The sequence below is a fragment of the Zeus faber genome (genome assembly GCF_960531495.2).
Source record: "Zeus faber genome assembly, chromosome: 4".
NCBI classification, from domain to species: domain Eukaryota; kingdom Metazoa; phylum Chordata; class Actinopteri; order Zeiformes; family Zeidae; genus Zeus; species Zeus faber.
The window spans coordinates 33,946,534-33,973,543 of NC_137191.1; the positions used below are offsets into that span (position 1 = coordinate 33,946,534).

The window sequence follows — 27,010 nt, forward strand, 5'->3', positions numbered from 1 at the left end:
AAATATACATGTAAACGTACAGTTTGTAATGTTGAGCATCTACAGCGCACACTGGACATGGTCCAATGGACATTCTGAATCAGAACCTTCACATTTATAGGAAATCATCTGATGACATCATAAAGCGTCTTACTGTAAATATAATTTATAGTAAATAATATGATGACATCATAGAGCGTCTTACTGTAAATATCATCTCCTTCATTTTGTTTACGAACAGCAGCGTGTCAGACCAGCTGAATATTTCGGGTCAAAGTTGTTCGGTTTTCCACGAATATCTGCTCCGTATGTAGATTGATTTGTATAAAATTGGAACCACCAGACCCTTGTGACATATCGATTTAAATGACACCTCAACTGTGTTCGTAGCTTCTGTCATCATTGTGTTCCAGATACTTTAAGCCAGTGTATATATTGTGGCGTGAAATGCATTGGACCTTTCTGTGATGGAGATGAAAGTTGCTCGGTTTTTCATTAATTTCTGCTCCGTATGTGGATCGATTTGAATGCAACTTTAACCACGAGGTGTTTGTGACATACTGGTCCAAAAGGTTTTGCAGCTTCTGCCAATGTTGTGTTGTGTGCAGATAGTTTTAGTTATTATTTAATAAAGTAACTTAATAAAGTAATAATAATAATTATTATTATTATTGTTATTATAATTATTCAATAATTTACTTTATTGTTAATAATAAATAAATATTAACAATATTATTAATTTATTACTACTACTTATAATATTATTATTAGTAATAAAGTAACTTATTGAATAATAATAATAATTATTATTATTATTATAATTATTAAATAAGTTACAATAAGTTACTTTATTAGTAACTTATTAAATGATTATAATAATACTGATAATTATTAACTTATTGAATAATTATAATAATAATAATTATTATTATAATTATTATTAGTAGTATAATTATTCAATAAGTTACTTTACTAATATTAATAATTGGAATAAAAAAATATTCTTCTTCTTCTTCTTCTTCTTCTTCTTATTATTGTTATTATTAGTATTATTGTTATTATTGTTATTATTATTATTATTATTATTATTATTGTTATTATTATTATTATTATTATTATGATTATTATTATTATTATGATTATTATTATTATTATGATTATTGTTATTAATCTTATTCTTATTATTCTTATTCTTCTTCTTCTTATTATTATTATTATTTTTTTTTTTTTATTATTATTGTTATTATTGTTATTATCATTATTACTGTTATTATTATTATTATGATTATTATGATTATTATTATTATTATAATTATTATTATGATTATTATTATTATTATTAATATTATTCTTATTCTTTTTATTCTTCTTCTTATTATTATTATTATTATTTTTTTTTATTATTATTATTGTTATTATTGTTTTTATTATTATTATTGTTATTATTGTTATTATTTTTATTATTATTATTATTATTAATAATCTTCTTCTTCTTCTTCTTCTTCTTCTTCTTCTTCTTATTATTATTATTATTATTATTATTATTTTTATTATTATTGTTATTATTGTTATTATTATTATTATTATTATTATTAATCTCATTCTTATTCTTATTCTTATTATTCTTATTCTTCTTCTTCTTCTTCTTCTTATTATTATTATTATTGTTATTATTATTATTATTATTATTATTATTATTATTTATTATTATTATTATTATTATTTTTATTATTATTGTTATTATTATTATTATTATTATTTTTTTTTTTGTTTTTATTATTATTATTACGACTGAAATGTGTCATTTCCGCAGCGGGAAACTTCCTGTCCGTCACTCGCCCCGCGACACAAAGAGGGGGCGTTCCGCGCGCCGCAGCCAGCCAACCAGGGAGCGGCTCGGCGGCGTGGGCGTGGCCTATTGTGAAGGCAGACTCGGCGGCGTCGTAGCAACACGCACGTCCCGCCGCGCAGCGCTGGTGCGACGCCATTACCGCCGAGACGTGTCCAGCAGCGTGCGGGGCCCCGGCGCCAGGCCCGCGACGCACGTAGCATGAGCTAGACGCCGCCCCGCGCTCCTTACGCTGTGCTCTTGTTTGCTTTTCATATTTTTTGGGGGATTTTATTTATTTTTTAAAAAACATTTCATCCCCCCCCCCCCGCCCCACATCGGTTGCTCTGTCTCAGGGTCCGGGGGGAAATGGCGTCGCTAACGGCGAAGGATCCCGCGATGTGCCCCGGGGGTCCGGCCGAGTCCACGGTGCCCGCCTGCATGTTCGCGCCGGACCGGGGCCGCGGCGACGACCCGTCCGGCCGGGAGGGCTCCGACGGCGGCGGGGGCTCCGACGGCGAGCCCGAGGATCATCTGGACTTCAGCAGCAAGGTAGGCCCGAGCCCCGCGGAGCGGCGGCGGGAGGATCCCGGACAGCCGCGCGCACTCTGAGGCGTGCGGGTGGGGTTGGGTGGGGGTGGGGGTGGGGGTCGGTCGTCGAACGTCAGCGGCGTTCAACCCCCGGCGCGGCCGCGGCGTGCGCGGCGTGCGCGGCGTGGGAGCTGGCGAGCGGATAGTGACACGTATGAAGTGTGGACAGCTGGGGGGCCCCCGTGCGCCGCCCTTCAGCCGGCCCGCACCGTGCAGGCTCTGAAGCCCCGGGGACGGCCACGGAAGGACCCGCCTCTCGGTTCGCACCGGCCAAAGCACATTTGTCCACGGGTCACTCAAAACCCGCCGCTGCGACTGTGCCCCTGCTCGGCCCCGGTGCAACAAGCTCCGGCGTGGGCGTTCCCGCTCGCCCGGTCCTGCCGAGTGGAGTCGTTGCCATAGCAGCGTATAAACACAGTTGAGCCTGATAGATGCGTTCATTCATTTACGCGTTTATTTTGATACGACACTGTTATCTTCATGTGTATTTGTAAAACATAACACTTAGTGTACGCCCCAGGGGTGCAATGCTGCCCCCGTGCCGCTCCTGCTCCTCTCCTTTCTGTGTCCCTTCCACCTCCCCACGCCTTCCACTAAAACAAAGTACAATTGCAAAACATTGCCTCTCTTCTAGCGGATGTTTGCCAGTGCGTAGATGCAAGTACGGTCGTCTGAGTGATCTCTTTTTTGTGTGTCGTGCCACGTGACATCGTACTGTTGACGGGGAAGTGCGTTCAAATCAAACTATCCGGAGACGCCCCCACGAGATCTTCACTTCGGCGGAGATGGAACGTGGACTTTCGCGGCCTCGCGTCCGCCGGGGATCCCGACGACTGCCTGGCAAATCTTCCCCCCGGCGCCATTCGTTTTCAATCGCGTCCCTGCGAAACGACCGGCGCAACCATCGCAAGGGGCGGGGAACCCGGCTCCCACAGCGGCGGGGGTGCGTTATCGCTGCCCCGCGTCACAGCCAGAGTCGCGCGCAGAAGTGCAACTCTGCTCGACTTTCTCCCGTCTCTCTCCTTCGCCCCTCGTCGCCTCCTCCCATTGGGAGTGAAGGACTTCCGGCTGCTTGGTCGCTGCGTGTCACTTCCTTTGTGAGCGTACGGTTAGATGCATGATGTGTATAAAGTGTTCTATACAAACACGTTGTTGTTGTTTTCATTGTTGCGCCAGTGGAATGGTGTCGCCTGCTTTTAGGTACTTGCTTGTCCCAAGGCTGTATTTCAGTAAGCTATGGTCCGATACCACTATATACTTAATTACTATTATGAAAACAGCTAATCCAAGGCACTCTTAAGGTTTACTCAAAGGCTAGATCATGTTCATCTGTTTAAACATGGACTAGCCTTTTGATTTAAGATTTTTATTATATGAAGAGTGCCTTGGATTCACTTTTTATTAAGATATTTTTCCCCTCCCCCATTTTCAACCAAAAAGCACCTTCTCCCAGCAGTGTCTTACACATCTTAGAACGCCGTAGCCCTTCTGTCGGTATACTTATTAATAATATTTGTCTCTCAACTTGACGTATCCGCTAACAACACATGTGATACATAATCAAATGTTCCCCTTTTCCAAGACATACAATTGATAAAGAAGTAGGAAAACATACATTTTGACTATAAGTTGTTTTCATTAGGACAAAACACTAGACATATAATCCATGTTTCTCCATTCATGACATACAATGGTTAAATAAGTAGAAAGACTTGAGATATATATATTTATGCATGTGATACTCTGATGCTGGTATGATTCCACAGTATCATTTCTATAGTTAAATGAAGTTAAATTGTCTTTTATCTCTTCATACAGTTGGTTCTGGTGAGCCCAACAGGAGACCAGTACGACTCGTTACTACGGCAACTCAGGGAGCGGATGGACGAGGGATGCGGGGAGACAATCTACGTGGTGGGAGTGGGTTCAGGTGAGAAACTTAGTATTCCACACGTTTCATACACGTGGAAGTCTGGACGTATGTCACACTGGAATGGTATCACAAAGGATTCTAGAAAAAAACTATAAAACTATACATGTAAAATAATAGAAGAGGAAAAAGGGAATGAATTAAAATGAAAAATTGTATAGGAAAGAAATGCAACCGTTTTTAGGACATAGAAAGTTCTGGTAAAAAGCCGGAGATAACAGAGGTGATTTGAATCTCCTTTGCCTTGTGCCATTATGTGCATGTTTGCAACACTGGCCTGAGACTGATCAGCATACCTTTGTCCTGAGATTGTAAATCTTATGAAGAGAGGACTGAGTACATCAGGGTCATGTTCGATAAAACAATTTCCTGGTCATAATTTTTATTTTATTTTTTATAGATAATAATTAAATTAAAATAATATATACCAAATTTACACAAAAATTATATTATTATAATTTATATGTAATATAAAATATACAAATGTGATTCTATGCACAGGGTACGTTATTGGTATGGGTATATAGGGTATAGATTCTAATTCTAAAGTATTCCTATGCATTTACTAAGTTATTACAGTTTGTCAGTGTTATTGCGTGTATATAATTGCACAAGAACACTAAAGCAACATGTTTTTGGTGATTTAGAGACTGTATTGTTCACCAGAAGTTTTCAAATGGAATGATTGGACGGTGGGGACTAGGGTATGAACAGGACGCTGCGGGTTCTCTGATCGATTCTTTCTACTATCCCAAAACGAGCGCCTCGTCCACACCAGTTACAACTCTGCCCAAAACACCGCTACATCCATGAGTCATTTCATAGATATGAATAGAACAACAAAACCAGGCTCAGGCTTGGCCCACGTCCTCACAACGCTTGCAGCAATGTCATTGCTCGTCCAATCCTGAATAACCTGATCTTTTGAATGAATTTGAAAGCAAAAAGCAAGGTTTGTTTTTGTGGTTCATTTTTCGTTTATTTATTTATTTTAAACTGGTTGAGTTGTACGTTGTGTAATAGACGGTAACCGTCATCATCGAGTCGTCTTTATGGATTTTGCTATGAGGTTTTCCAGCCCTACAATAATAATAATCATGAGTAACCAGTGTTGGGGAGGAGCTTCCTTCAGGTAGTAATGCTTTTGCATGTTCCCGTAACAAGCAAATTCTCCCCAGGAAACAATGAAATGTAACGTGAGCAAAGTCTTACTGTTCACTAGGCTTGGGCGATATATCCAAAATGCGTGATGCAGCCCCGCCCAAATATCCCAAAACACAATATTATTGTCGTTGGTGACGGAGGTGGGGGGTGTAAGGGAGTGCAGAGAAAGTCTTCCCATTACACGTGGTGGTGGTGCACAGCACTTTTTTTGGTTTCATTCAATTACGATAAATACATCTACAATAAAAACACTCAGGGTAATGACTGACGATTTTACTCTGAGCGCCTTTTCAGCCTTTGAATGGGCTGAAAATGTGTTTTTGGCCAGGTGTGCTCACTTTGGCAGAAATGATTATGACTTGAGAAATACATGTGAGATGTGCCTAAAACCATGACAAACAACACTTTACCAGAACACACTGGTGCTCTGGTAAAGTGTTGACACTGTCAGGATAACAGTATTTACACTGTCAGTATAACAGTATTCACAGTGTCGGGGGAAGGTCACACAGAGTAATAACTGAAGCTTTTACTCTTGCATTTGTTTTCTTTGGCGAAACGGTGAACCTTTGTGTCGGATCGCTTTATGCCACTACAACTAGGAAGTTGCACACGGGTGTTGACATAATGTGCGCGCTGAACGGATCTCATGTTCACCACAGGAGCAGTGACGAGCACCAAGCACGTGGGAGTGAGGAAATATATGCGTAGAATTAAAAAAAAAAAATAATAATAATTTTTTACTTATTTTGTGGTTCTCAGTTTCGATACTGTGAAAAAAATTGCATATGGTAGCAAATATCGCAACATTTGATATTGTTTCAGCACAAGCCTACTCTTCACTGCCCTATACGTCTTCCATACTCTAACATAACTGCCATACTCTAACCATAACTGCCATACTCCTCCCATACTTTAACCATAACTGCCATACTCTAACCATATCTTCCGTACTCCTCCCATACTCTAACCATAACTGCCATACTCTAACCATAATTGCCATACCCTTCCCATTGCTCCCATACTACTCTCATAACTCCCATACTACTTTCATGACTCCTTCCTCCCGTAACTCCCATACTACTACCAAGGTTATTTATTAGGAAGTTGGAAAAATACACACACACACACACACACACACACACACACACACACACACACACACACACACACACACACACACACACACACACAGACAGTGTATTGTCCCAGAGCCACTGTTTGGCGTCTGGTTGGTGTAATAATCTGGTGCGCTGCGCACATGCACGACTGCTGCTGTACAAAGACAAGCGGTTAAGTGATCTCAGTTAAGTCTGCCCCACGATGATTTGTATGTTTTTCTTTTCATAGAAGTATTTTATAGTAGCATTACTTTTTATATAATTATTGTTGCAGAATACTTTGTCCAAAGCATGATAAACAAAATATTTGTGCTAAGAAGTTGTCACGGATGGTTGTCATAGTTGATATTTCACATTTGAGTTTTTCTTCACTGTACTTCACCGCTTACCTTCATTACTAGCTTGTGCCTTTCATTTGAGTGGTAGTTTGGCTGCAGCTGAATTACCCTACTTGAACTCACACTTAGTTTATGGCTTAGAGCTGCGATTCCAAATAAGTTTCCCCAACAGAACATGCAGATCATTGCTCAAATTCTACTGAAGACTGGTCTTGAGCTTCTGGTTTATGCATACAAGTTCCGAACAATTTTATTATGTTGACTCGCAATAATAATAATTATAATAATAATAATGAATCATTAATAATAATAATTCAATAATAATAAAGTAACTCACATAAAAAATAAGATAATATAGATCTTGAAATTAGCGAGAAAATGCCCAAAGTTTCTGAATATAGTGAATATATTGTAGTTGGATTTCTCCCAAAGTGTCTCTGGCTTTAGTGACTGTTGTCTGCTGTTTAGCGTCCATCCCAAAAAGTCCCCCAAACAGACAACCCCCCCCCCCCCCCCCAGGGCCTTTTGTTGGCAACTGGGGTTATTTTCTGCGAGCGCAGCAGCTTTTTTGACTGGTCTGGGGTCAGGGGTCAAAGGGCGCGTTGGGAGTGGATCTCTGTTTACAGCGCTCTGCGCCGGGAACGTTTGCCGGCGTCATTTGTCCAGATCAGCGCCCTCAGTGCTCCCAGTGGTTTAGTCTGCTTCGGCCAAACGGATGATGTCCACTACAGATCAGTGTTTACACTGAGTGTTTACTACTGCTGATTTTCTACCCAAGTAATCTGATCTACTTCTACTCAAGCCTCTTAAAAACATTGGGTGGAAACTCACCATTCGACTAATTTTATAAAAAGGCGATACAATTCTATATTGATGTTTTATACACAATGAAGAATTGCACAGTACACAGTGAAACCAACTTTTTAGGTTTACCATGTGTCAAAACATGTGTTCATAAACATTTCAGTGGACAAATTCAGTCAATACACAAATGGAAAGATTACCGTTATTTTTTTTGCAAAAGATAAACTTGGCATTCACTGAAATTGCATGTTATATGGAGTTTTTTATTTAAAAATGCACATGTTAAAATACCAAAAAAAAAAAAATATATATTTTTTTTACCAAGTAAAAAACGACTTTCTTTATGACCAGCAAATTCAAAGTATAACTAAAATGATAACTGAAATGAATAAATTCCTGACTAGTGATGTTTAAACTTTAGTGGGGAATTGGTTTCATGACTTCTAAACACAAAATTAAATTACATTTTTCAAATCAATTGACAAATTGAAACAATAGAAATGAAGTATAGTTGTTTAACATTTATTTCTCTACCCAGCCCTATTAACTAGTGCTGAATACAGTAAAACAGTGTACGGTCTAATCTAAGGAATATAACTACACAACACAGTATCTCCTTCCCAACAGGATCCACTCATCCATCCACTCTCAGCCTCTTCGTCCCTTACGCCTCCGTCCATCTCACTTTGTCTCTTTGTTTTTTGTTTTTTTGTTCCCTTTTTTGCAGATGGAGGAGACTACGGTCTGGATGAGAAGGACATGGAGGCGTCGGTGGCCACGGTTCAGTCGCTGTGCGAGCAGATAGAGGCCGACCTGATCCTCCTGCGGGAGCGCACCGACTCTGGCGGCAGGATACGGGACTACCTCATCCGCCGGCGCGTGGGCGAGCAGGACTTCCTGGAAGTCAGGTAATGTACGCCATATCCTCTGCATTGGCAGATAGATGGATTGATAGGTTGATGGATGGATGGATGGATGGATAAATAGATGGATTGATAGGTTGATGGATGGGTTGATGGATGGATGGATAATGTGATGGCTGGATGGATAAATTGATGGATTGATGGATGGATAGATAGGTGGATGGATACATTGAGGATTGATAGGTTGATGGATAGATGGATTGATAGTGTGATGGCTGGATGGATAAATTGATGGATTGATAGGTTGATGGATGGATTACATTTAGTCATTTATCAGACACTTTCATCTAAAGCGACTTACAATTATTCAAACACCGACGGACACAGCCATCAGGAGCAATTAGGGGTTAAGTGTCTTGCTCAAGGACACTACAGCATGCTAGCAGGAGGAGCCTGGGATCGAACCAGCGACCTTTGGATCACTAGACCACCAGCTCTACCTCCTGAGCTACCATCCCCTACTATGGATGGATGGATAGTGTGATGGGTGGATGGATAGATAGATGGATTGATAGGTTGATGGGTGGATGGATAGATAGATGGACTGATAGGTTGATGGGTGGATGGATAGATAGATGGACTGATAGGTGGATGGATGCATAGATAGATTGATAGGTTGATGGATGGATAGATGGATGTATAGATAGGTTGATGGATGTAGGGTTAGATAGATAGATAATGCACAAACATGCACTTCAATGTCCAGAATAGACATTATCATCATGATAAAGGTTAACTTTTGTTAACTTTGTTAACCGCTAAAATACTTGAGAAACGTGTACTGCCCTACATATTAATATTTCTCATATTTCAGTGTGTAACTTGACTTCCAATTTTGATTTGCAAGGCTGACCAACACAAATGCTAATTTCCTTGATTCATTTATATTAATTGTAATCTGAAACTTTCTCACAGCACACACGGTGCGCTCTCGCGGCACACGAGCCTACAGCGGGGGAAAAAGTACCGACGCACACAATATACCGAAATGTTCCAAAAGCGTGACTGAAACGAACACAAGCACGGTCGTAAAAATAGAACCCCCAGAGAGATAAAGGCAACGGAAAACAGCAGAAGGAAAACACGCCGGGCAGGTTGAAGGCGTCGCTGTGTCCACGTAGTGCTCATTGTGTAGTGAGTGGTTGCTAAGCTGCGCATGCTAACAACGTCAACTCGTTTGGTGTCATTCCTTCAGCGTATTGACAGAGGGATCAGCTGGTCACTCTCTTCTCCTGTCCTCCTTAAGTCCAGTTTCTTTACATAATATAGAGGAGTCCCGCAAGCAGGAATCCTATCGCTTTTGTCAATATGTTGACAAATATATATGATATGAATGGATCCTTTTAAGTCGTCCATGATGTAATGCAATTTAAGAAGCCCATTGCTTGACGTTTCTTATTGTTTTTTTCCATGATTAAATGTTTTCAATTTTATATATTTTATGAAATGAGTTCCCTGCATTTGACCCATCTTCGTATCAGACTCCCGATCGTGGCCTTGATCTTGAGGTGTGTCCAACACGGACATACCACGCATGTGGGGTGGGAGGGCCCGCCGCAAAGACGCGTGAACATGCAGGCTCCACGCGGAAATGCCCCTGACGCATTCAGGAAAAAAAACAGGACCTTCCTGCTGCAAGGCTGCGGTGCTAACTGCTGAGCCGCCGTGCACCCCTCCCCCAGGGTGGCTGTGGTGGGGAACGTGGACGCGGGGAAGAGCACCCTCCTCGGGGTCCTGACCCACGGCGAGCTGGACAACGGCCGCGGCTTCGCTCGGCAAAAGCTCTTCAGGCACAAACACGAGATGGAGAGCGGGAGGACCAGCAGCGTGGGCAACGACATCCTGGGTTTTGACCACGAGGGACAGGTATTTCAAATCGCGTTTTGTGTATTAGCTGCGCGTTAGAAAGCGGAGAGCGCTCCAGGCTCCCACTGAAGCGCACAGCTGGTCTCACCAACGTCAAGTTCACGAGACTTGGATCATTCCCGCCTTTTTCCTTTTTCTTGGAGACCCAAAGATTCTTCAAACGGAGCCTCGGAGGTTACTATCGCCACATATTCTGAATGTGCCCAAAACGGAAAAGCCTTTGGGACTTAATATATAGTGATATTTGTAGAGTGTTTGAGAGTGTGATTCCCACAAGATTTTCCAGACTGCCATGTTGGCGGTTGGGGCCACAAAAGCATTTACTTGCTGCAAATGTTGTTAACTAATTCATAACTTTGGTCTCCAATAGTAACTTCCTTACTCTCTGACACAGCGCGGGGGATCTTCCTCCTCCCCTCTAGCCTTGCCCCTGGCCCCTTTCTGTTACTCCTCGTTTTAACTTCACTTGGCATGTTTATTTTCTTTGAACCCACACTTCTGTTGTATCATTTCTTATGTAATGTGTGTGTCTTTGTATTAGCATAATGCTTAACAAAACCACAAAACGGTATGGTCTTACACTGGTCTATTAACTGCAGTGAATGATAAAAAACGGTGATCTACATAGAGGAACCGCTGTCCTCATGTGAATAGCAACATTAAAAAGGAAACAAAAAAAAATTTAAAGTGTGTTCCCTGCGTGCTTTGAGGTGGTGAACAAGCCGGACAGCCACGGCGGGAGCCTGGACTGGACCAAGATCTGCGAGAAGTCCTCCAAGGTGATCACCTTCATCGACCTGGCCGGCCACGAGAAGTACCTGAAGACCACCGTGTTCGGCATGACGGGACACCTGCCCGACTTCTGCATGCTCATGGTGAGACCGCGGTGGCTGGTGCTGATTGGAATTTAACATGATGTTGTCTCGTTTGGACAAGCATTTGCTTTTTAAAGCTGATTTATTTCATAAGAGACGGTGCACTTAAAACTACAGAACAATGAAAAACTAGTGGAAAGGAGGATAAGAAATAGTACAACTTGGAATTTTTCTGCTTGAATTCATTGCTTTGGGCCTTCAATACAGAAGAAGGATTCTTCTGTGTGTTTCATACTGTGTTAAATAATTTTGTGACGGTATCGAACCATGAAACCTATACCGTGACTGTGTCACCGCTCACCTGTCACCCGCTGGCAGCCTGCGTGGGGAAACCTTGCGAGTCAAAGCCGGTTTTGGTTGTTACTGGCGCTTCTCGTGGAAACATTTGACGCTTGCATCCATTCTGGGACATGTTTACCTGCCACGTACTGGCATGCCGGGAGCGGCTTTCAGCAAATCAGATCCTGTCACCTTCCGTTTTGCTTCAAAGCAGCTTCCTTTTATAAGCCCATCTTTTCTCAAACCAGATATAGAATCACCGGCCCAATGGACAGCTCCTGAACGCACATGAAACAACACAACACACTGCTGTCTATCAGAGAGGTCGCTTTGGAACCATCTATAACAGCGGTTTCCAACCTTTTCGGACTCAGGGCCTACTTGAAATCTCAAAAGTGTTCACAGCCCACATCCGACCAGAATTAATACAGGAGGCAAACAGTGTGTTCTCAGAGGACGTATATTTTAACAGTCATATGCATTCCGATACTGTACATACAGCGCAGTAGTGGTAAAACAAAAAAAGAGGTGGGTTAAAAATAACCTTATATCTATGGAACTTTCGCGTAACGTTAGTAACTGTATCTCGTAAGCGCTGTCTGAAGGGCGCAGTGATTTGAATGTAGCCTAATGACTCACGCCAGTGCTGATAATACCTAACAGGAGCACATTAATATTGACTCACCTCATGAGAAGGCTGATGACACCAAATGCTCGAAGCCTGACTTAAGGGACGACATGTCTCAGGCGAAGATCTGGCTCAACATTCAGTTTATTCCTGTATTTCATCTACAAGAAAAGTCAGTCATAGAGATACGTTGTCGGGAAAGGCATCAGAAATCGCACAGCTCTGTCGGACAGATCGGGATACTCAGAAGCAACACGAAGCAAAAGGTTTGTCGGGTACTTCTGTGAGGAAGCCAGTTCCAATGCGCTGTCGCAGGAGAGATCCACAAGACTGTCCTCCTCTTTTGAACATGGTCACTGCATTTCCTCTGAGACTGAGGTTGAGTCCATTTAAGTGGCTAAAAAATGTCGGCCACATTTCCAAATTTAGCCCGCCACTCAAAATCACTGAAGCCATGTTCACCCTCACCTGATCACGCAATTCAAAAAGCCACCGGACTCGGGTTTGTAACAGAAGCTGCTTATGGTCACTGCCCACTGCCCACTGCCCATCTCGTCACATAAAAGGGGAAGTGAAGGTGATTGCAGTGGGCGGCTGTTGATAAGGTGTTGGCTCTGACCCCCTCACCAAGAACAGTCTTTAGATCTGCAGCAATTTCTTTTTAGCCAGGGCTGCTCTGTGTACACTGCAGTGGAAAGATGCTACGGGTGGAGCCACAGCTTTCACCCGGGGGGTGCCTCCACTGTGCCGGCCCAGCATCGCACGGGCCCCGTCAGCGCTCACTCCCGGCACGCTTGGACCCATCGATCCTGTTTGAAACTATGAACGCGTTCAGAATGTCAAAAAGGGCATCGGCAGTTTTACGCGTCGGTAAAGATTTGCAAAACAGGAATACTTTTATTTCTCCATTGTTTTCATACCTTACATAGGCAAGCAGGTTTGACAGATTTGTGCTGTCTTTCGATTCATCCAGTATGACGGCATAAAACGACAGACAATGAGATGTGGTTGACTTTTGCGGCAGGAAGAATTCAATTCTCCCTGATTGTATGCGGCTTACCGGGCTTGGTTATGAGTCGGTCGAGCCGATAGGAGGCTTCCGCTGCCTTGGCGTTCTCGGTGCATATACATGGCGTTTCGATGACTTTCTTCTCGCCCTGATGCTCCTTGAGTTGATTATCGAAATATTCAAGCGGCTTTGACGTGTACTGTTGGTGTTTTGTCTCGAGGTGACTGCACAGTTTACATGGCTTCAGAGCTTCGTTTGATAAAATCTCGGAACACACCACGCACAGCGGTAACGGTTCGCCCAAAAAAATCCCAATGATAAATATTCAGCGCTATACTTTTTCTTTCCTTTTTTTTGTTTGTCGTTTGTCTGATGTCCCACCGAGACTTCCCTCGTGGATAATGAACCAATGGCTTCTTTCCTTTTCAGTGTGCCTGATGCTAGCCAACCATCCATTTTGATTATCGCCTCATTGCTCATTGTTTACTATCTATTCAGGTATTTTAAACAAAGTATTTTGGACAGACAGTACAATTTAGAGATGGGACGATAGTTATTAAGGTCACTAAATTTTTTTATGATCTCCTCCTTTTATACGGTGTTATAACGTGAGCAACTTTCCACACTTTGGGAATTGTACCTGATGAAATGGATAAAAGAAAAAGTGTGTTTATATGTTCTGAAATGATCAAGGCAGAGGGCTGGAGAAAGCAAGGGCCCAGACGGTCTTCTCCAGTTGCTTTCTTGAAGTCGATGGCAAGAAATACTCCAGTAACTACATTAGGAGTGAGCAGCTGGAGGACAAACTGAGGGACAAAGCTTATAGTATGTCCAGGGACGTCCACTTCTGGATAACAGTACTTATGGATTTAACACATCCCGTGCTCCCATTTTCAAATATGTGACCAGCTGCAGCAGAATGTTTGTTAAAAGCTGCATTTTTCCTTTTTCCTCCTTACACACTGACCAGAAATGACATGCGTGGGCAGGGAAATTGAATTTTTATTCTTAATTGAATTTACTATCTTCCGGAATTTGGCTGAGTTTGGATAACAGCTAAAGATGGTATTCACATAATAATCCGTAGTAATTTTTGTTTGTGGTGTGTGTTTACGTTCCCTGATATGAAATATTCACCAGTTTTGACAACAGTTCCCAAATATCACATGTTCGGTTGCATCGTGGCTTATCAGCTGTACAGGGGTCAGAGTTCAGCTTTCCTTTCCCTCGTCCGGCATGGTCTCGGAGGAAAGACTCCAATGAGTGTTGTAATAAGGTGTTTGGGGGCCCGTTGGCAGACGTTTTGCTGTCCTAATTGACTCATGTCTTGCCCTCTTGACCCCGCCTGCAGGTCGGCAGCAATGCTGGCATCGTTGGAATGACCAAAGAGCACCTGAGCCTGGCGCTGGCGCTCAACGTGCCCGTGTTCGTGGTGGTCACCAAGATAGACATGTGCCCGGCCAACATCCTGCAAGGTAAGGGCTCCCCCTGCTGGACCGGTTCATACCCCCTGATCCCGGCTGGTTAGCGGTCACCTTCAGGAACGTGGTACCTGCAGTTCCCTGAGGCAGGCAAGTGAAGTTAAAGATAAACACTCTAAATAATAAATGGAAGTAAAAAAATAAATGGTGTACGTTGGTTGTCTGGTTTGCCCTTAAAACTAAAGAGAAAAAAGATATGAAGGATTATTAGTTGTTTGCACTACTATTATTTATTTAAAGGGATTGACTAGTTAGTTGGCTAGACAATTATGCTGATTTAGATGATTTTAGTGTTTATAAATGTGTGCGTGTATATATTAAATATTTTTTTTCAAATTACACCTCTAAAACTTCAAGTTCAAGTGCATAGTGTGACCGTCTGTATCTGCTATTTAATGTGGTCTTTTGCTAACTTGAAAAATGCACTTTCTCTGCCATGCTTACAAATTCATAATTTCAAATTTAGGATTTGACGCAAAAGTCAAATCATCTGATTTTCAGAGGTGTGTGTGTGTGTGTGTGTGTGTGTGTGTGTGTGTGTGTGTGTGTGTGTGTGTGTGTGTGTGTGTGTGTGTGTGTGTGTGTGTGTGTGTATTGTGCATTGTGCAGAGACACTGAAGTTACTACAGAGGTTACTAAAATCTCCGGGCTGCAGAAAAATCCCCGTCCTGGTCCAGAACAAGGACGACGTCATCGTCACGGCGTCCAACTTCAGCTCTGAGAGGTGAGAGAGTGTCGTGCTGGTGAGGGCCGTTTTTGGGTGAATGTTGGAACATGAGGGTGGATTCATAATTCATTTTTCTCTGGCCTGCCTTTTTGACCCGTTGAAAGCTCAGGACACAATCGCAGAATTCTCAAACACGTCACTTTAGTCTGCTGTGGGACCGAGGCTGCCGCCTTTCCTCATTTCCTTCCTCCCCCCTGCTCCCTTCCTTCCTCCCTTCCTTATCCCTCCGCCGCTGCAGGATGTGTCCCATCTTCCAGATCTCCAACGTGACGGGGGAGAACATGGACCTGCTGAAGATGTTCCTCAACCTGCTGTCGTCCAGGACGTCCTACAGCGACGACGAGCCTGCCGAGTTCCAGATAGACGACACCTACTCTGTACCGGTACGCGGCGGCAAACGCATAAATAATAATAACAATAATGATAATAATCAACACCATTCATCGTCTTCTGTGAGAGGCATTGAGGAGTCTTAATTAATTAAATTAAATTAAATATAAAATGAGTTCTCTATCTCCGTCGCCTGTTAAGACCCCACCCAGCCAAGTCTGGGTGGGAATGTTTTCCTAATCCACGCTTACTCTGTCACAGAAACCAGGAATTAAGCGTTTGGAATCCTTACATTGAAACTCTGTAGGATGCCTTTTGTGTGTCGATGAGAGGACTGTTGTTTTACATATTTGTTGAAGATTAAAAACCCTCCAGGAGTCCAGCTCCTGGTGAATACACCAGCAGATGTTAAGGGAGGTTTTGATCCACACCTTCACAGACGAGGTTATAACATTTTGACAATAATGGCACATTTAACTTCACCTCATAATCTAGTTACTGCGTCAATAAAAGCCAGTCTTTGCTTTCTTTAAGTCACTTGGTTCATCATTCTCTCAGGGGCCGTAAACCAGCGCTGTGGTTAATCTTTTCCCTTTTTTTTGGTTTAAGTGTCTTGACACCCGACTGAACCTTGTTTCGGCCTGTGGGGTGGCCGCCGTGTTGCCATGGCGACACCGGCCGCGCGCACGCAGTATTTTCACGTGGGGGATTTCGTGTCCGCAGGGCGTGGGCACGGTGGTGTCCGGGACCACGTTACGGGGGCTGATAAAGCTCAACGACACGCTGCTGCTTGGCCCCGACCCGCTGGGAACCTTCATCCCCATCGCTGTCAAGTCCATCCACCGCAAGAGGATGCCCGTCAGGGAGGTCCGAGGGGGCCAGACCGCCTCCTTCGCCCTCAAAAAGGTGTGCGACGTTCCAACCGTGGGAATCTATTACACCGAAAGAATTAAAAACAAAAAAACTGATTTTGTTCTCTTGGGGAGCTTTTAAACACCCCAGGCTTTAGAGCAGTGGTATTTAGATTTTTTTTTTTTTTTCCTGAACCCTTCCTAGGATTTCAATGACTTGAAGACCCCCATTTATAAAAAAAATAAAATACAAGTTAAAAAATAAAAAGTGTTTCGTATTCATGTAGTTAATAATGAGCCCAGTTGAGGGGGCAGAAGGGTGCACATCGAATGGAAAAAAGAATAAAACAAATAATGGAAATAAAATTTATTTTGCTAAATTGATCAACTTGATTAGATCTGTTTGATTTGGACAGTTGAAATGAACATGTATCACGAAATGTAATCGTGAAATATGTGTCATGTCAAATAAGTGCTTAAAATCTAGATATTCAAGGCTGTTATTGTTTCTTTTGCCCTCCTTGCAATTCCTCCATGCCCCACTAGGGGACAGGCCTCACAGGGCAAATACCACTTTTTTAGGGAAATGGTTGACGTGTGAAATATTTACCGCTCTACTCTGCTTCCGGCGCTGGCTCAGCAACTCCCTATTTTTTTCCAATTTCTTCCGTGATTTTTCTTGTTTTATAATTTATTTATTGTCCCCTTAAGTGTTTTAGTTTTTCATACCGATGCCATTTTCTTTCTATTTTTCTTCCTTATATATTAAGTGAGCTGCTCTAACATTGAAATTTGCCTCCAGGGATGAATGAAAGCATCCATCTTTCTATCCATCTCTCTGTTTACCATTTTTTTCCCCACTCCTCTCTCTCTCCGTCAGATCAAGCGTTCGTCCATCAGGAAAGGCATGGTGATGATCTCTCCCAGGCTGACGCCGCAGGCCACCTGGGAGTTTGAGGCGGAGATCCTGGTCCTGCACCACCCGACCACCATATCGCCCCGATACCAGGCCATGGGTGCGTCACAACGCCCCCACCCACGCCCACACCCGGCCCTTATCTTGATCAGGCCCTTAAGTGTGAATACTTCAAAGGTTATGAACTAAATACTTTCTCTGGGCCGATGGCTTGAAAAGTCTCCTGAAACCATCTGTCATCCAACCATCTTTTAGGGCGTGATTGTCTCAATATTAGTCAAATTCATGAGTATATTTAAAAGATGTTCAATATATTTCTTGATGTTCAAATATTCTTTTGGGGTTTTTTTAGATGCAAAAGCAGACATAAAGGCGTACAGTGACATCCGAAACAAATGGGGAAAAAAAAAGAAAAACAACATATTTTCACAGATTTGATTCCACAGGTTGACAAATAATTTTTGTGGCGGAGGAGGGACACTTGTTTTCTCCGATGGGGAGCACTTGCCCCCTAGTGGTCGGTGGAGGTGCTGCACCTACTATGTGAGCGAATGGAAATCACAAATTATTGAGAACAATACTGGGATTTATCAAAAAAACAATTTATTTTTATATCGGTTCATAAATAAATGTATTAACTCTGCAGCACCAGGTCTGTCATGGTTACCTTTTTTTGGGCTAAGGGCTCAAACCAAAAACCAGACGCAGTTTATTTTATTTATTTATTTTTATTCTTTTAGTGCAACATAAACCTCCGCCTTCCATTAGTTTCCTGTCCCGGGCGTATTGATGTCCCTGCTGGCGTCGCTGCGGAGTCTGCGCTCGCCCCTTTTGAACTCATAATTCAGGAAAGCAGGCGCACCATTAAACTTTCCAGTCCATTTAAAAGTTTTGCTGTGCTGCAGTCGGGGCTTTTGGACTTTCTGCAGATTATTTAACTCATTTCAAGCTCGTATAGATTATACACGATTGAACCAATGTGCTGCACTTACACATTGGCATGACTGCGCTCTGAAAAATCCATATAAATGTCTATCCATGTCTCAATATGTATCCATCAGTCTATATGTATTTATCTTTATGTATGTGTCTGTCTGGCTGTCTGTCTCTCTCCTAATGTCCGTTTTGTCGTCTGTCTGTCTCTGTGAGGAGAGTGTCTTTCTCCTGTGTCTTGCCTATCCCACCACCTTTCCACCATGTCCCCGTTGTATCTATCCTAATGTCCGTCTCTCCACCTCGCTCCTCCGCTGTGCCGCCGCCGCATCCCTCCGCCCGTGCCGCCGTCCCCCGCAGTGCACTGTGGCAGCATCCGGCAGACGGCCACCATCCTGACCATGAACCGGGACTGCCTGCGGACCGGCGACAAGGCGGCCGTGCACTTCCGCTTCATCAAGACGCCTGAGTACCTGCATTGCGACCAGCGGCTGGTGTTCAGGGAGGGCCGCACCAAGGCCGTGGGCACCATCACCAAGGTAACGGGGGCCCCGCCCGCTTCCCGCCGCGTCCTTTCGCCGTGAAGGTCTCTTCTTTCCATGCAGTGCTTTCTTTACGCTTGTCCAGCCGGGTGAGAAAGTGTACCTCGGGATGCGCGTGCCCCTTTTTACCGATTTTTAAAAAAGGTTTTAGTTGCAGATTAATTGTCGTAGAAATAATTCAGATGAATAATGTAATTGTCTTGTTGGCGTTGAAATTTGAACATTGGGCGAACAGTTTATTTTTCTTAACCAAACTGATGGAAACTCGCCCAATTCACATTCTTTTTTATGCCAACATTTCTAACATTGGGGTAAGGAAAGGGGTCGTGGTCTTTTCGAATTTGACAACGATGACTGTTCTCTGTGAGAGTTCACGCTCTTTGTTTCTTCTGCTGTATCGTTTCTTAAAGCAACAAAACACGAGGATCCCCTTTCTTAAAACGTCGTTTTCACCGCCGTGTGCAAATGAATGGACGGGGACTTGGGCTTAGTTTGGGCTTCCAGCAGCATTGTGAGAGAAATGAATCATTCATCAAACTTTTTTTGATGAATGACTAAAGCTGGGAGTCTTTGATTGCGCAGTGAAAGTGCTTAAAAGGTGCTTGAAGGCCGCAAGCCTCTTCACAAGGTAATAGGTGTGTCACGATTCCGACTCAAAATCGAAAATCAATTGAATTGAGCGTTTGTGATTTCGACGTCCGAGAGGCATCGGGCTCCGTGGTTTCACTGTGCACGAGGGGGAGGGGGCCTTAGACCGCAGTGTCCAGGAGTTCCACAGATGTGGCGGTGAAAGTGAGACATAAAGCCGAGCGTCACCGCCGCCGCGTCCTCCAGTGCAGAGGTTCCCGGCTGGCGGGCCGCGCGGGGCCGCTCGGCATTCTCCGCCGAGCCGCGAGAGCGCGGGCGGGATGTTCTCCGGGGGCGATCTGTAATCTGCTCCACCGTGGAGCAGCAGCCGGAAACGGAGTAAAGTACATTGAGAGTTTGTATTTGCTTTGTTTGGAGAAAAGGTGGCTCTGATCACGGCTGCGGGTAGTAATTTGCCTTTTACGACCAGCGTTCTGGTAAAAATCGCACCCGTTTTTCTGCACTTGTTTTGGTGAGTAACTTAAGTGTAGTGTTGTAAGCAACTTACTGTTTATTATACCAAAGTCTAGCTTTGTTTAAGCTCTTCACTGTTTATGCGTGTTGTCGAAATATTTTCACGTTTTTTGTCATTTGTAATTTCAATGTTGAATTTAAGTCACTTATTGACAGACAAGTCAAGCCGGTCTTCACAAACGAAGACGGTAGTCTGACAGTGGCGTAGCCGCCAGTGCTGGGGAAAGAAAAATGTTTAAATTGGAAATCGAGTCAAATCGGGCCCTTAAAATCGAGAGTCAAATCGAGTCGTGACACACCTGCAAGGTAAGTAATTCAGTCTTTATTTGACACATACTTTTAAATGTTTATTTTTTGATATATTGTTACAAAGTGCTTTACAGATATATGCTACAGGTGGCACAAAATAAATGCAAATTTAAGTCTGACAGGGTGGGCGTGAATAAAATACAATTTGATTAAAAAAAACAAAAAACAAACTGTAAACTTTACAAAAGCATAAAGGTCATAGTAAGGAGTACAACGTAATATGACAAACAAAGATGCTTGCGTGCAGGTTAAGCTTCCAGTTTGAGTAAATAGTTTGGGAGGCTCTGGTTTTGCTGTCAGTCCAGAGCCGTGTCGCAGGCTCCTGATTGGCTGCGCTGGTCCTGTTGCAGCTCCTCCAATCGGTGAACACGCAGGCAGCCAAGGCCCAGCAGGCCAAGCTCCTGGGCAATAAGAAGGCAGCTAAGGACGGAGCGGCGGCCAATGAGGAGGCAGGATCCACGCTACGGCCAGGGAGCCCCTCCTCCTCGTCACAAGTAAGGGCCGCCTACGAGTCTCGTCTCGACCTTCTGTGTCGTCGTTGCGCTGCTGTTGTGTGTTTTTAGTTTTAGTTTTTTCTTTTTTGTTTTTTAGTTGGTTTTTTTGGAGCCCATTAATCGATGCAATGGATCCCTCTGAGCTCAGGGTTCAAGATGGAGAGCAGCAGGGGAGACGGTTCGATTCCAAAACTGAGGGTTTCTTTTTCTTGTTGTTTTTTTGTTCGTTTTTTTTTGGTTTTTTTTGCTTAAATTACCTAAAGTGTCAAATCGAGTTTTACCTTTTTTTTTTTTTTTCTGCTTTGTCTCTATTTCGAGGTTTTGGGAAATGAGCACAATAAGGCAAGAAAACGTACTTTAAATGATGTTGAAGTCATGTGTTTCCACCTCTTCCCAAATGGAAGTAAGAAATACAAAATGTACAAAATAGTAGGTTCCCCTAGTTGCAGCGGGACTAGGAGTCATTTTAACCCGAGGATTTATCACATACCTTTTATTTATTTTCCGACTTTGTGAACAAATATTTACTCCCTTCGTTGAAATGAACCTTAATTTGCCAACATTAACAACTTTAAAAACTCACATGCACAAACGTGTGTGCATAACAACTGGGTACGAAACTGGGTCGTATTTGACACAGTGCATGCTCTCCGGGGTTCAGGAAGACTTCTCACCATATCGTTCAAGTAAAAAAAAAAAAAAAAAAAACTTTTAGACTTTTTAATTTTCAATAAAAAATGTCAAATCTCACTTTGACTCGGGGTAGAAAGTCACGACGGGCAGAAGGATGCTCTGTGGGCAAAGTTGACCAGAAAGTTCCAAACACTCAGAAGATTGAAGTGGTTGTGAAGTGCCGAAAATAATAGACTGTCAGTGGATGCGTGGGTGGATGCCTGGGTGGGTGGATGGATACTCCGTTCATCCATGGGTGGAAATGGCACAATAAAAAATGCACAATAATAAAGGAATATGGAATTTTGCCCCAATTAAATGCTGATGAAGGAAGAACATGACAATAGTAATAATAATACTAATAATAATAACTTTATTTGTATAGCACCTCTGATCCACCACATGTAAATCAAAGTGCCTGACATTAAAAGAAGAAGAATCCAATAAATTCAACTGTTTGGCTTAAGCTCATAAAATATACAAAATTACATAAAAAAAAAAAACTTTTAAGAACAGTTCTGTGTGTGTGTGTGTGTGTGTGTGCAAGCTGTTATTCTGCTTTCTTCTCTCCTTCCGTCTGCTGACAAATCTCTCCTCCTCCTCCCATCCACCCCCTTCCTATCCTCCATCTCCTCTCCTCCTCCCATCCTCCATCTCCCATCCTCCATCTCCCATCCACCTCCTCACATCCCTCCCCCTCCATCCCCATCCTTCCCCCTCCATCCCCATCCTTCCCCCTCCCATCCACCTCCTCCTTGTTCTCCCGTTGAACCCTTAACATGAATGATTTCATATTTTCCCCTCCGTCTTCCCCTGTTCACACCTTTCATCCTCCACATTTGTCTCCGCTGCTCTGCCGTTCATCCTTACACCGCCCTCCGCTTCGCTTTGTCCCCGCTCCATCTCCTAAAACCCTCCCTCCCTCGTCGCACCCTGTTGTCCCTGTGCACGCTGCGCTAGCCGGCGGCAGAGGAGGCCGAGCCGCTTTGTAAAGACGGCAACAAGGAAAATAAGGTAAAATAAGAAGGTTTCAGCGCCGGTGAGAGCCACGCACGCCGGCGCTGCCACGGCGTTCTTCTTCTACTTGTGTTGTTACTGTGTGGTTTCCCGGAGTGGGAGTCGTGCCGCGCCGTGGTGATCAGATCACCGCAGCCGAGAAATGACGGCTTTGCCGCCGCCATCATCTTTCCTCTTTTTTAATTATTTTTTTGTTTTATTTTTTGAATTTGTTTTCAATATGATTTGATGAACAACAACAAAAACAATAAAGTGAAGACCTGGTCGGTGAAATGGAGAGTAACACCGGAAAAATGTAGGACAATAATATCGAATACAATAATTACTACTCACCAGCCCTGCAGGTCATGCACATTGTTATTGTTGCAAATTGTAATATGCACAATTATAATGTACCATATAATTTAATATGTTATATTATAATATTTTATCATATCATATCATATAATACAATATTATGTTATATTATATAATATATCATATAATACAATATTATGTTATCATATAATGTTATATAATATAACATTATATTATGATATCATATAATATATCAGATAATACAATATTATATTATATCATAATATTATATCATATAATATAATACAATGTTTATTATATTATATCATGTGTTTGTTTTAATTTGTTTGCACTGTTTTGTGAACTCCTTCACAAGTTACACAACACTCTTTACCCTTTTTCTGTCTTGCACCTTGACATATGGACGGTGCTCTGCGTCTACTCTGTCTCTACACTACCTCTACTTTGCCTCTACTCTGCCTCTGTCCTGTCTCTACTCTCCCTCCAGTCTACCGATACTCTACTCTGCCTCTACACTGTCGCTGGATTACTTCTACTTCACTTCTGTGCTATGTACTCTTCCTCTACTCTGCCTCATCTACTCCATGTCTTCCCTGCCTCAATTCTCTTTACTCTCTTTACTCTGCCTCTACTCTGCCTCATCTACTCCATGTCTTCCCTGCCTCAATTCTCTTAACTCTGCCTCTTAACATCCTCTACTCTACATCTACTGTGCCTCAACTCAGCCTCTCTTTACTCTTCCTCTGCTATACATCTACTCTGCCTCTACTGCCTACGCTACTACTCTGCTCAACCTCTACTTTGCCTCTACTCCGCCTCCCTCTGCTCCGCCTCTTTGCGTCTCTACTCTCCCTCTAGTCTACCGATACTCTGCTCTACCTCCCTCTACTATACATCTACTCTGCCGCTACTCTACCTCTACTCCGGCTCTACTCTGCCTCTGATGTCTACACTACTACTCCTCTGCTCAGCCTCTACTCCGCCTCTACTGTCTCTAAACTACTACTCTGCTTAACCTCTACTCCATCTCCCTCTACTCTGCCTCTACTCCGCCTCTACTGTCTCTAAACTACTACTACTCTGCTCAACCTCTACTCCATCTTCCTCTGCTCTTCCTCTGCTCCGCCTCCACTCCACTTCTGCTCTGCCTCTACTTTACCTCCCTCTACTCCACCTCTACTCTCCATCGAAGAGCAAAGAACAATGTGAAAAGTGAGCTGCTCCAGCCGCGCCTCCTCCCTGAGCCACCGGTTCCGTCAAGTAAACGGTGACTTTTCTTTGTGTCGGTGTCTCCGCAGCCCAAGTCTGGCGGAGGAAGCCGCCGGAGAGGAGGTCAGCGACACCGAGGGAAAGGCCTGAACGCCGGCGCCGCCGCCGCCACCACCGCTGCGCCCGTGGCCGGAGCCAGCACCGCCTAGAACGCCACCCGCCGCCGCCCCGCCCCCCGGAGACGGGCAAGAGCTTTAAACTGGCTCATTTTGCGTCTTTCGGGCTGGTTTACTTGAGCCGCTTCCGCCGGCGACGCGCGCCGAGCCCACGCTTTGGTTTCATTTGGCGAAGTTTGGACTTTTTCTTTATTTCCTCTTTGTAATTTCCGGGATTTTCACCGTGAACGCGGCCCGGGAACTGGAAGTGCCAGGGGCCGTCGGCCCTTCTCCCGCCGTCACGCCACGACCGTGCAGGAGGCCGAGGGGAAGCCAAACGCTTGGCTGTGGTTTGACCGCTGGTTTTCGGGGGGAGGCGGCTTTGTCGCCCCAATGAGACGAGTGGGTCCAAGCGTTTCCTCCCGGAGCAACGTGACCAGCGGAGGAACTGCAGCCCTGTTCTCCTCCCACTCTCCCTCCCTGTCTCTCTCCCTCCCTGTCTCTTTCTCTCCCTGTCTCCCTCCTGTCTCTCTCTCTCTCTCTCTCTCTCTCTCTCTCTCTCTTTTCTCCTCCTCCTCCTCTTTCTACCCATCCATGTCCCGTCTCCTCGTGTCATGTCACTATCTCACTCTTCGAACGCCCCTCCCCTCCGTGGAGGTGTCAGACCTCCGGCCACTCTCCGCCGCTCAGATACATTTGGATCGCCGGGTGAAGTGGCCCAGGAAGTTTGGTGACACGGGCCGCTCGTCGAATCCGTCGGCTTCGGCAAATCCGCCCCGGGCGCGCGGCCCCGGGGCGGAGGTTTTTTTTTTTTTTTTTTTTGGGAGGCTTTCTACTTCAGTGCGAGGTTTGGGTGGTGTGAGACGCCCCCGTCTCAGCAGGGGGCGGTGGGGATGCATGTTGGCGTGAGACATGCTGTGGTGTGAGACATGACGGCGTGGACGCCATGTTGTTTCACTTGAACGGAGTCCAGCTCTGCTACGTTAGCGGTTGAACCTCAGATCCGGAATGATGCAGAGAGGACATTTTTTTTTTTTTTTTTTTGGTTTGTTTTTCGTTTTTTTGGGGGGGTTTTTGCTTTTGCCGATTTAAAATACCTTGAAACGTTGATTTTTCACATCGACCCTTTAAACTGCGTCGCCGAAGCCGTGGTAGTTTAAAAAATTATAATAATAGTAAAAGTCTGGCGTTGCGTGTTTTTGCTCCAGCCGCGCGCTGATCAGCTGGTTCCGCTCGTTAGCCGGACCTCTGGATCGGTGCCGATCGGCAAAATGCCCTCAAAAGGATGGCTGGCTGTAGATCCCCGGGCGGGGTTGGACTTTCGGAACCCTCGCGGCGTCCTCGTCTGTTTTCTCGCGGTTTCCGGCGCCCCGACCAATCAGTTCTCATCTTCTTCACCTTTGTTTTCGTGGTTCAAGCCGGTTCCATCCCGTTCTGTTTGTTTTTGTTCTTTCCCTAAATAATTTTTGAATTATTGTTATTATTATTATCCGGAGCTTGAAACCACGTTCCTGGTTAAAGCGCGGCTCCGGCGGCCTGCTTCCCCTCAGAGCTCACTCCAAATCAAACCAGTCCGGATCCTCCTCTTCCTTCCCTTTTTATTTTTATTTTTTATTTTTTGTTCTTTTTAAAGAACTTGCGGGTGGCTTTTTTTTTTTTGTTTTGTTTTGTTTTTTGCAACGACACAGATTTCTTTTTAATGTATGTACAAAAAAAAAAAAAAGATTTCAAAAGATGCCATTTAACTTAAAGTGGTGCCAGTTTGTGTTGTAAATCCTTGAAAATAAAGATCTTTTGAGAATATCACCTCCGGGAGGCTGTTGGACGTCGTGTCTGTGTTTACGGCTGCGGTGCCTTCTGACGGAGGCGAGGGGAGGGGGTGGATGATGAGACGAGGTGATTCTGCAATGTTGTCATTTCAACATGAACTGCAGTTCCTTCCTGTCGCCCTTCATCACGGTTCCGTCTCAAAGGGCCTCTTCACACGCGCCACATCTCTGGATTACGACGCTTATGAAATATTCTCAAATAATGCTGAACCGCGTGTGTTTTCAGGCGGCTTGGGAGGACAACAAGACAACGTCTCCCGCTGAGTGGCGCCGAAGGGAATCCGTGGGAATGTTTTGTTTTAACCCTCCGGTTGCGCTCGTTCCGTCCGTGTTCCCGTCCAAAGGCGCCGAAGCGCTCCCTTTTGACCGCGCACGCCGTGGAATACGCTGGACCAGCTCCCTTCCGGTCATCCTCACAAGTTCTAGATTTCTTTTGAAATTCATGGCGCATGGGCCTAATTTACCCCAAAATGACACAGCTCCTTTTATGAGTAAAATAATGTTATTTATAGTTAAGACCAGAGGAAAACATGTTGAGGTGCTATATAGTATACTGGTCTCTGTCAAGGTTTACCCTGGATGCTGGTTTGAAACCATGATTTTTTTTAAGTAATTTTTATTTTTTACTATTGCACGTTGAGTTTCTGGTCGGAACTGACCAAACATCCCATATTTGACGCTTCTTTCCCAGCTGCCACTGCAAGAGGCAGCCGTCGGCTGAGCTGGTGTCCTGGCTGCGTTCTGCCCGTTTGCTTTCAGACTGGTATACCGCCAGGAGGCCACCGGGGGGC

General features: G+C 44.0%; 1 protein-coding gene across 1 annotated transcript; it reads left to right on the plus strand.

Annotated features, from left to right (window-relative positions):
• The first annotated feature begins 1,985 nt into the window (after positions 1 to 1,985).
• Positions 1,986 to 26,200, plus strand: gtpbp1l (GTP binding protein 1, like). Its single transcript, XM_079998664.1, has 14 exons — positions 1,986 to 2,359; positions 4,217 to 4,328; positions 8,483 to 8,663; positions 10,361 to 10,544; positions 11,255 to 11,419; positions 14,687 to 14,810; positions 15,426 to 15,540; positions 15,782 to 15,926; positions 16,597 to 16,779; positions 17,605 to 17,740; positions 18,934 to 19,112; positions 20,876 to 21,019; positions 22,652 to 22,705; positions 24,325 to 26,200. The coding sequence occupies exons 1-14, from the start codon at positions 2,177 to 2,179 to the stop codon at positions 24,442 to 24,444; spliced, it is 2,025 nt and encodes a 674-aa protein (XP_079854790.1). The 5' UTR covers positions 1,986 to 2,176; the 3' UTR covers positions 24,445 to 26,200.
• Positions 26,201 to 27,010: the final 810 nt, after the last annotated feature.

Coding starts and splice junctions, on each gene's coding strand:
- gtpbp1l (XM_079998664.1), top strand. CDS start 2,177: ATGGCGTCGCTAACGGCGAAGGATCCCGCGATGTGCCCCGGGGGTCCG. Junction 17,741..18,933: donor GCCCCGATACCAGGCCATGG/GTGCGTCACAAC, acceptor CGTCCCCCGCAG/TGCACTGTGGCAGCATCCGG. Junction 21,020..22,651: donor GCCCCTCCTCCTCGTCACAA/GTAAGGGCCGCC, acceptor ACGCTGCGCTAG/CCGGCGGCAGAGGAGGCCGA.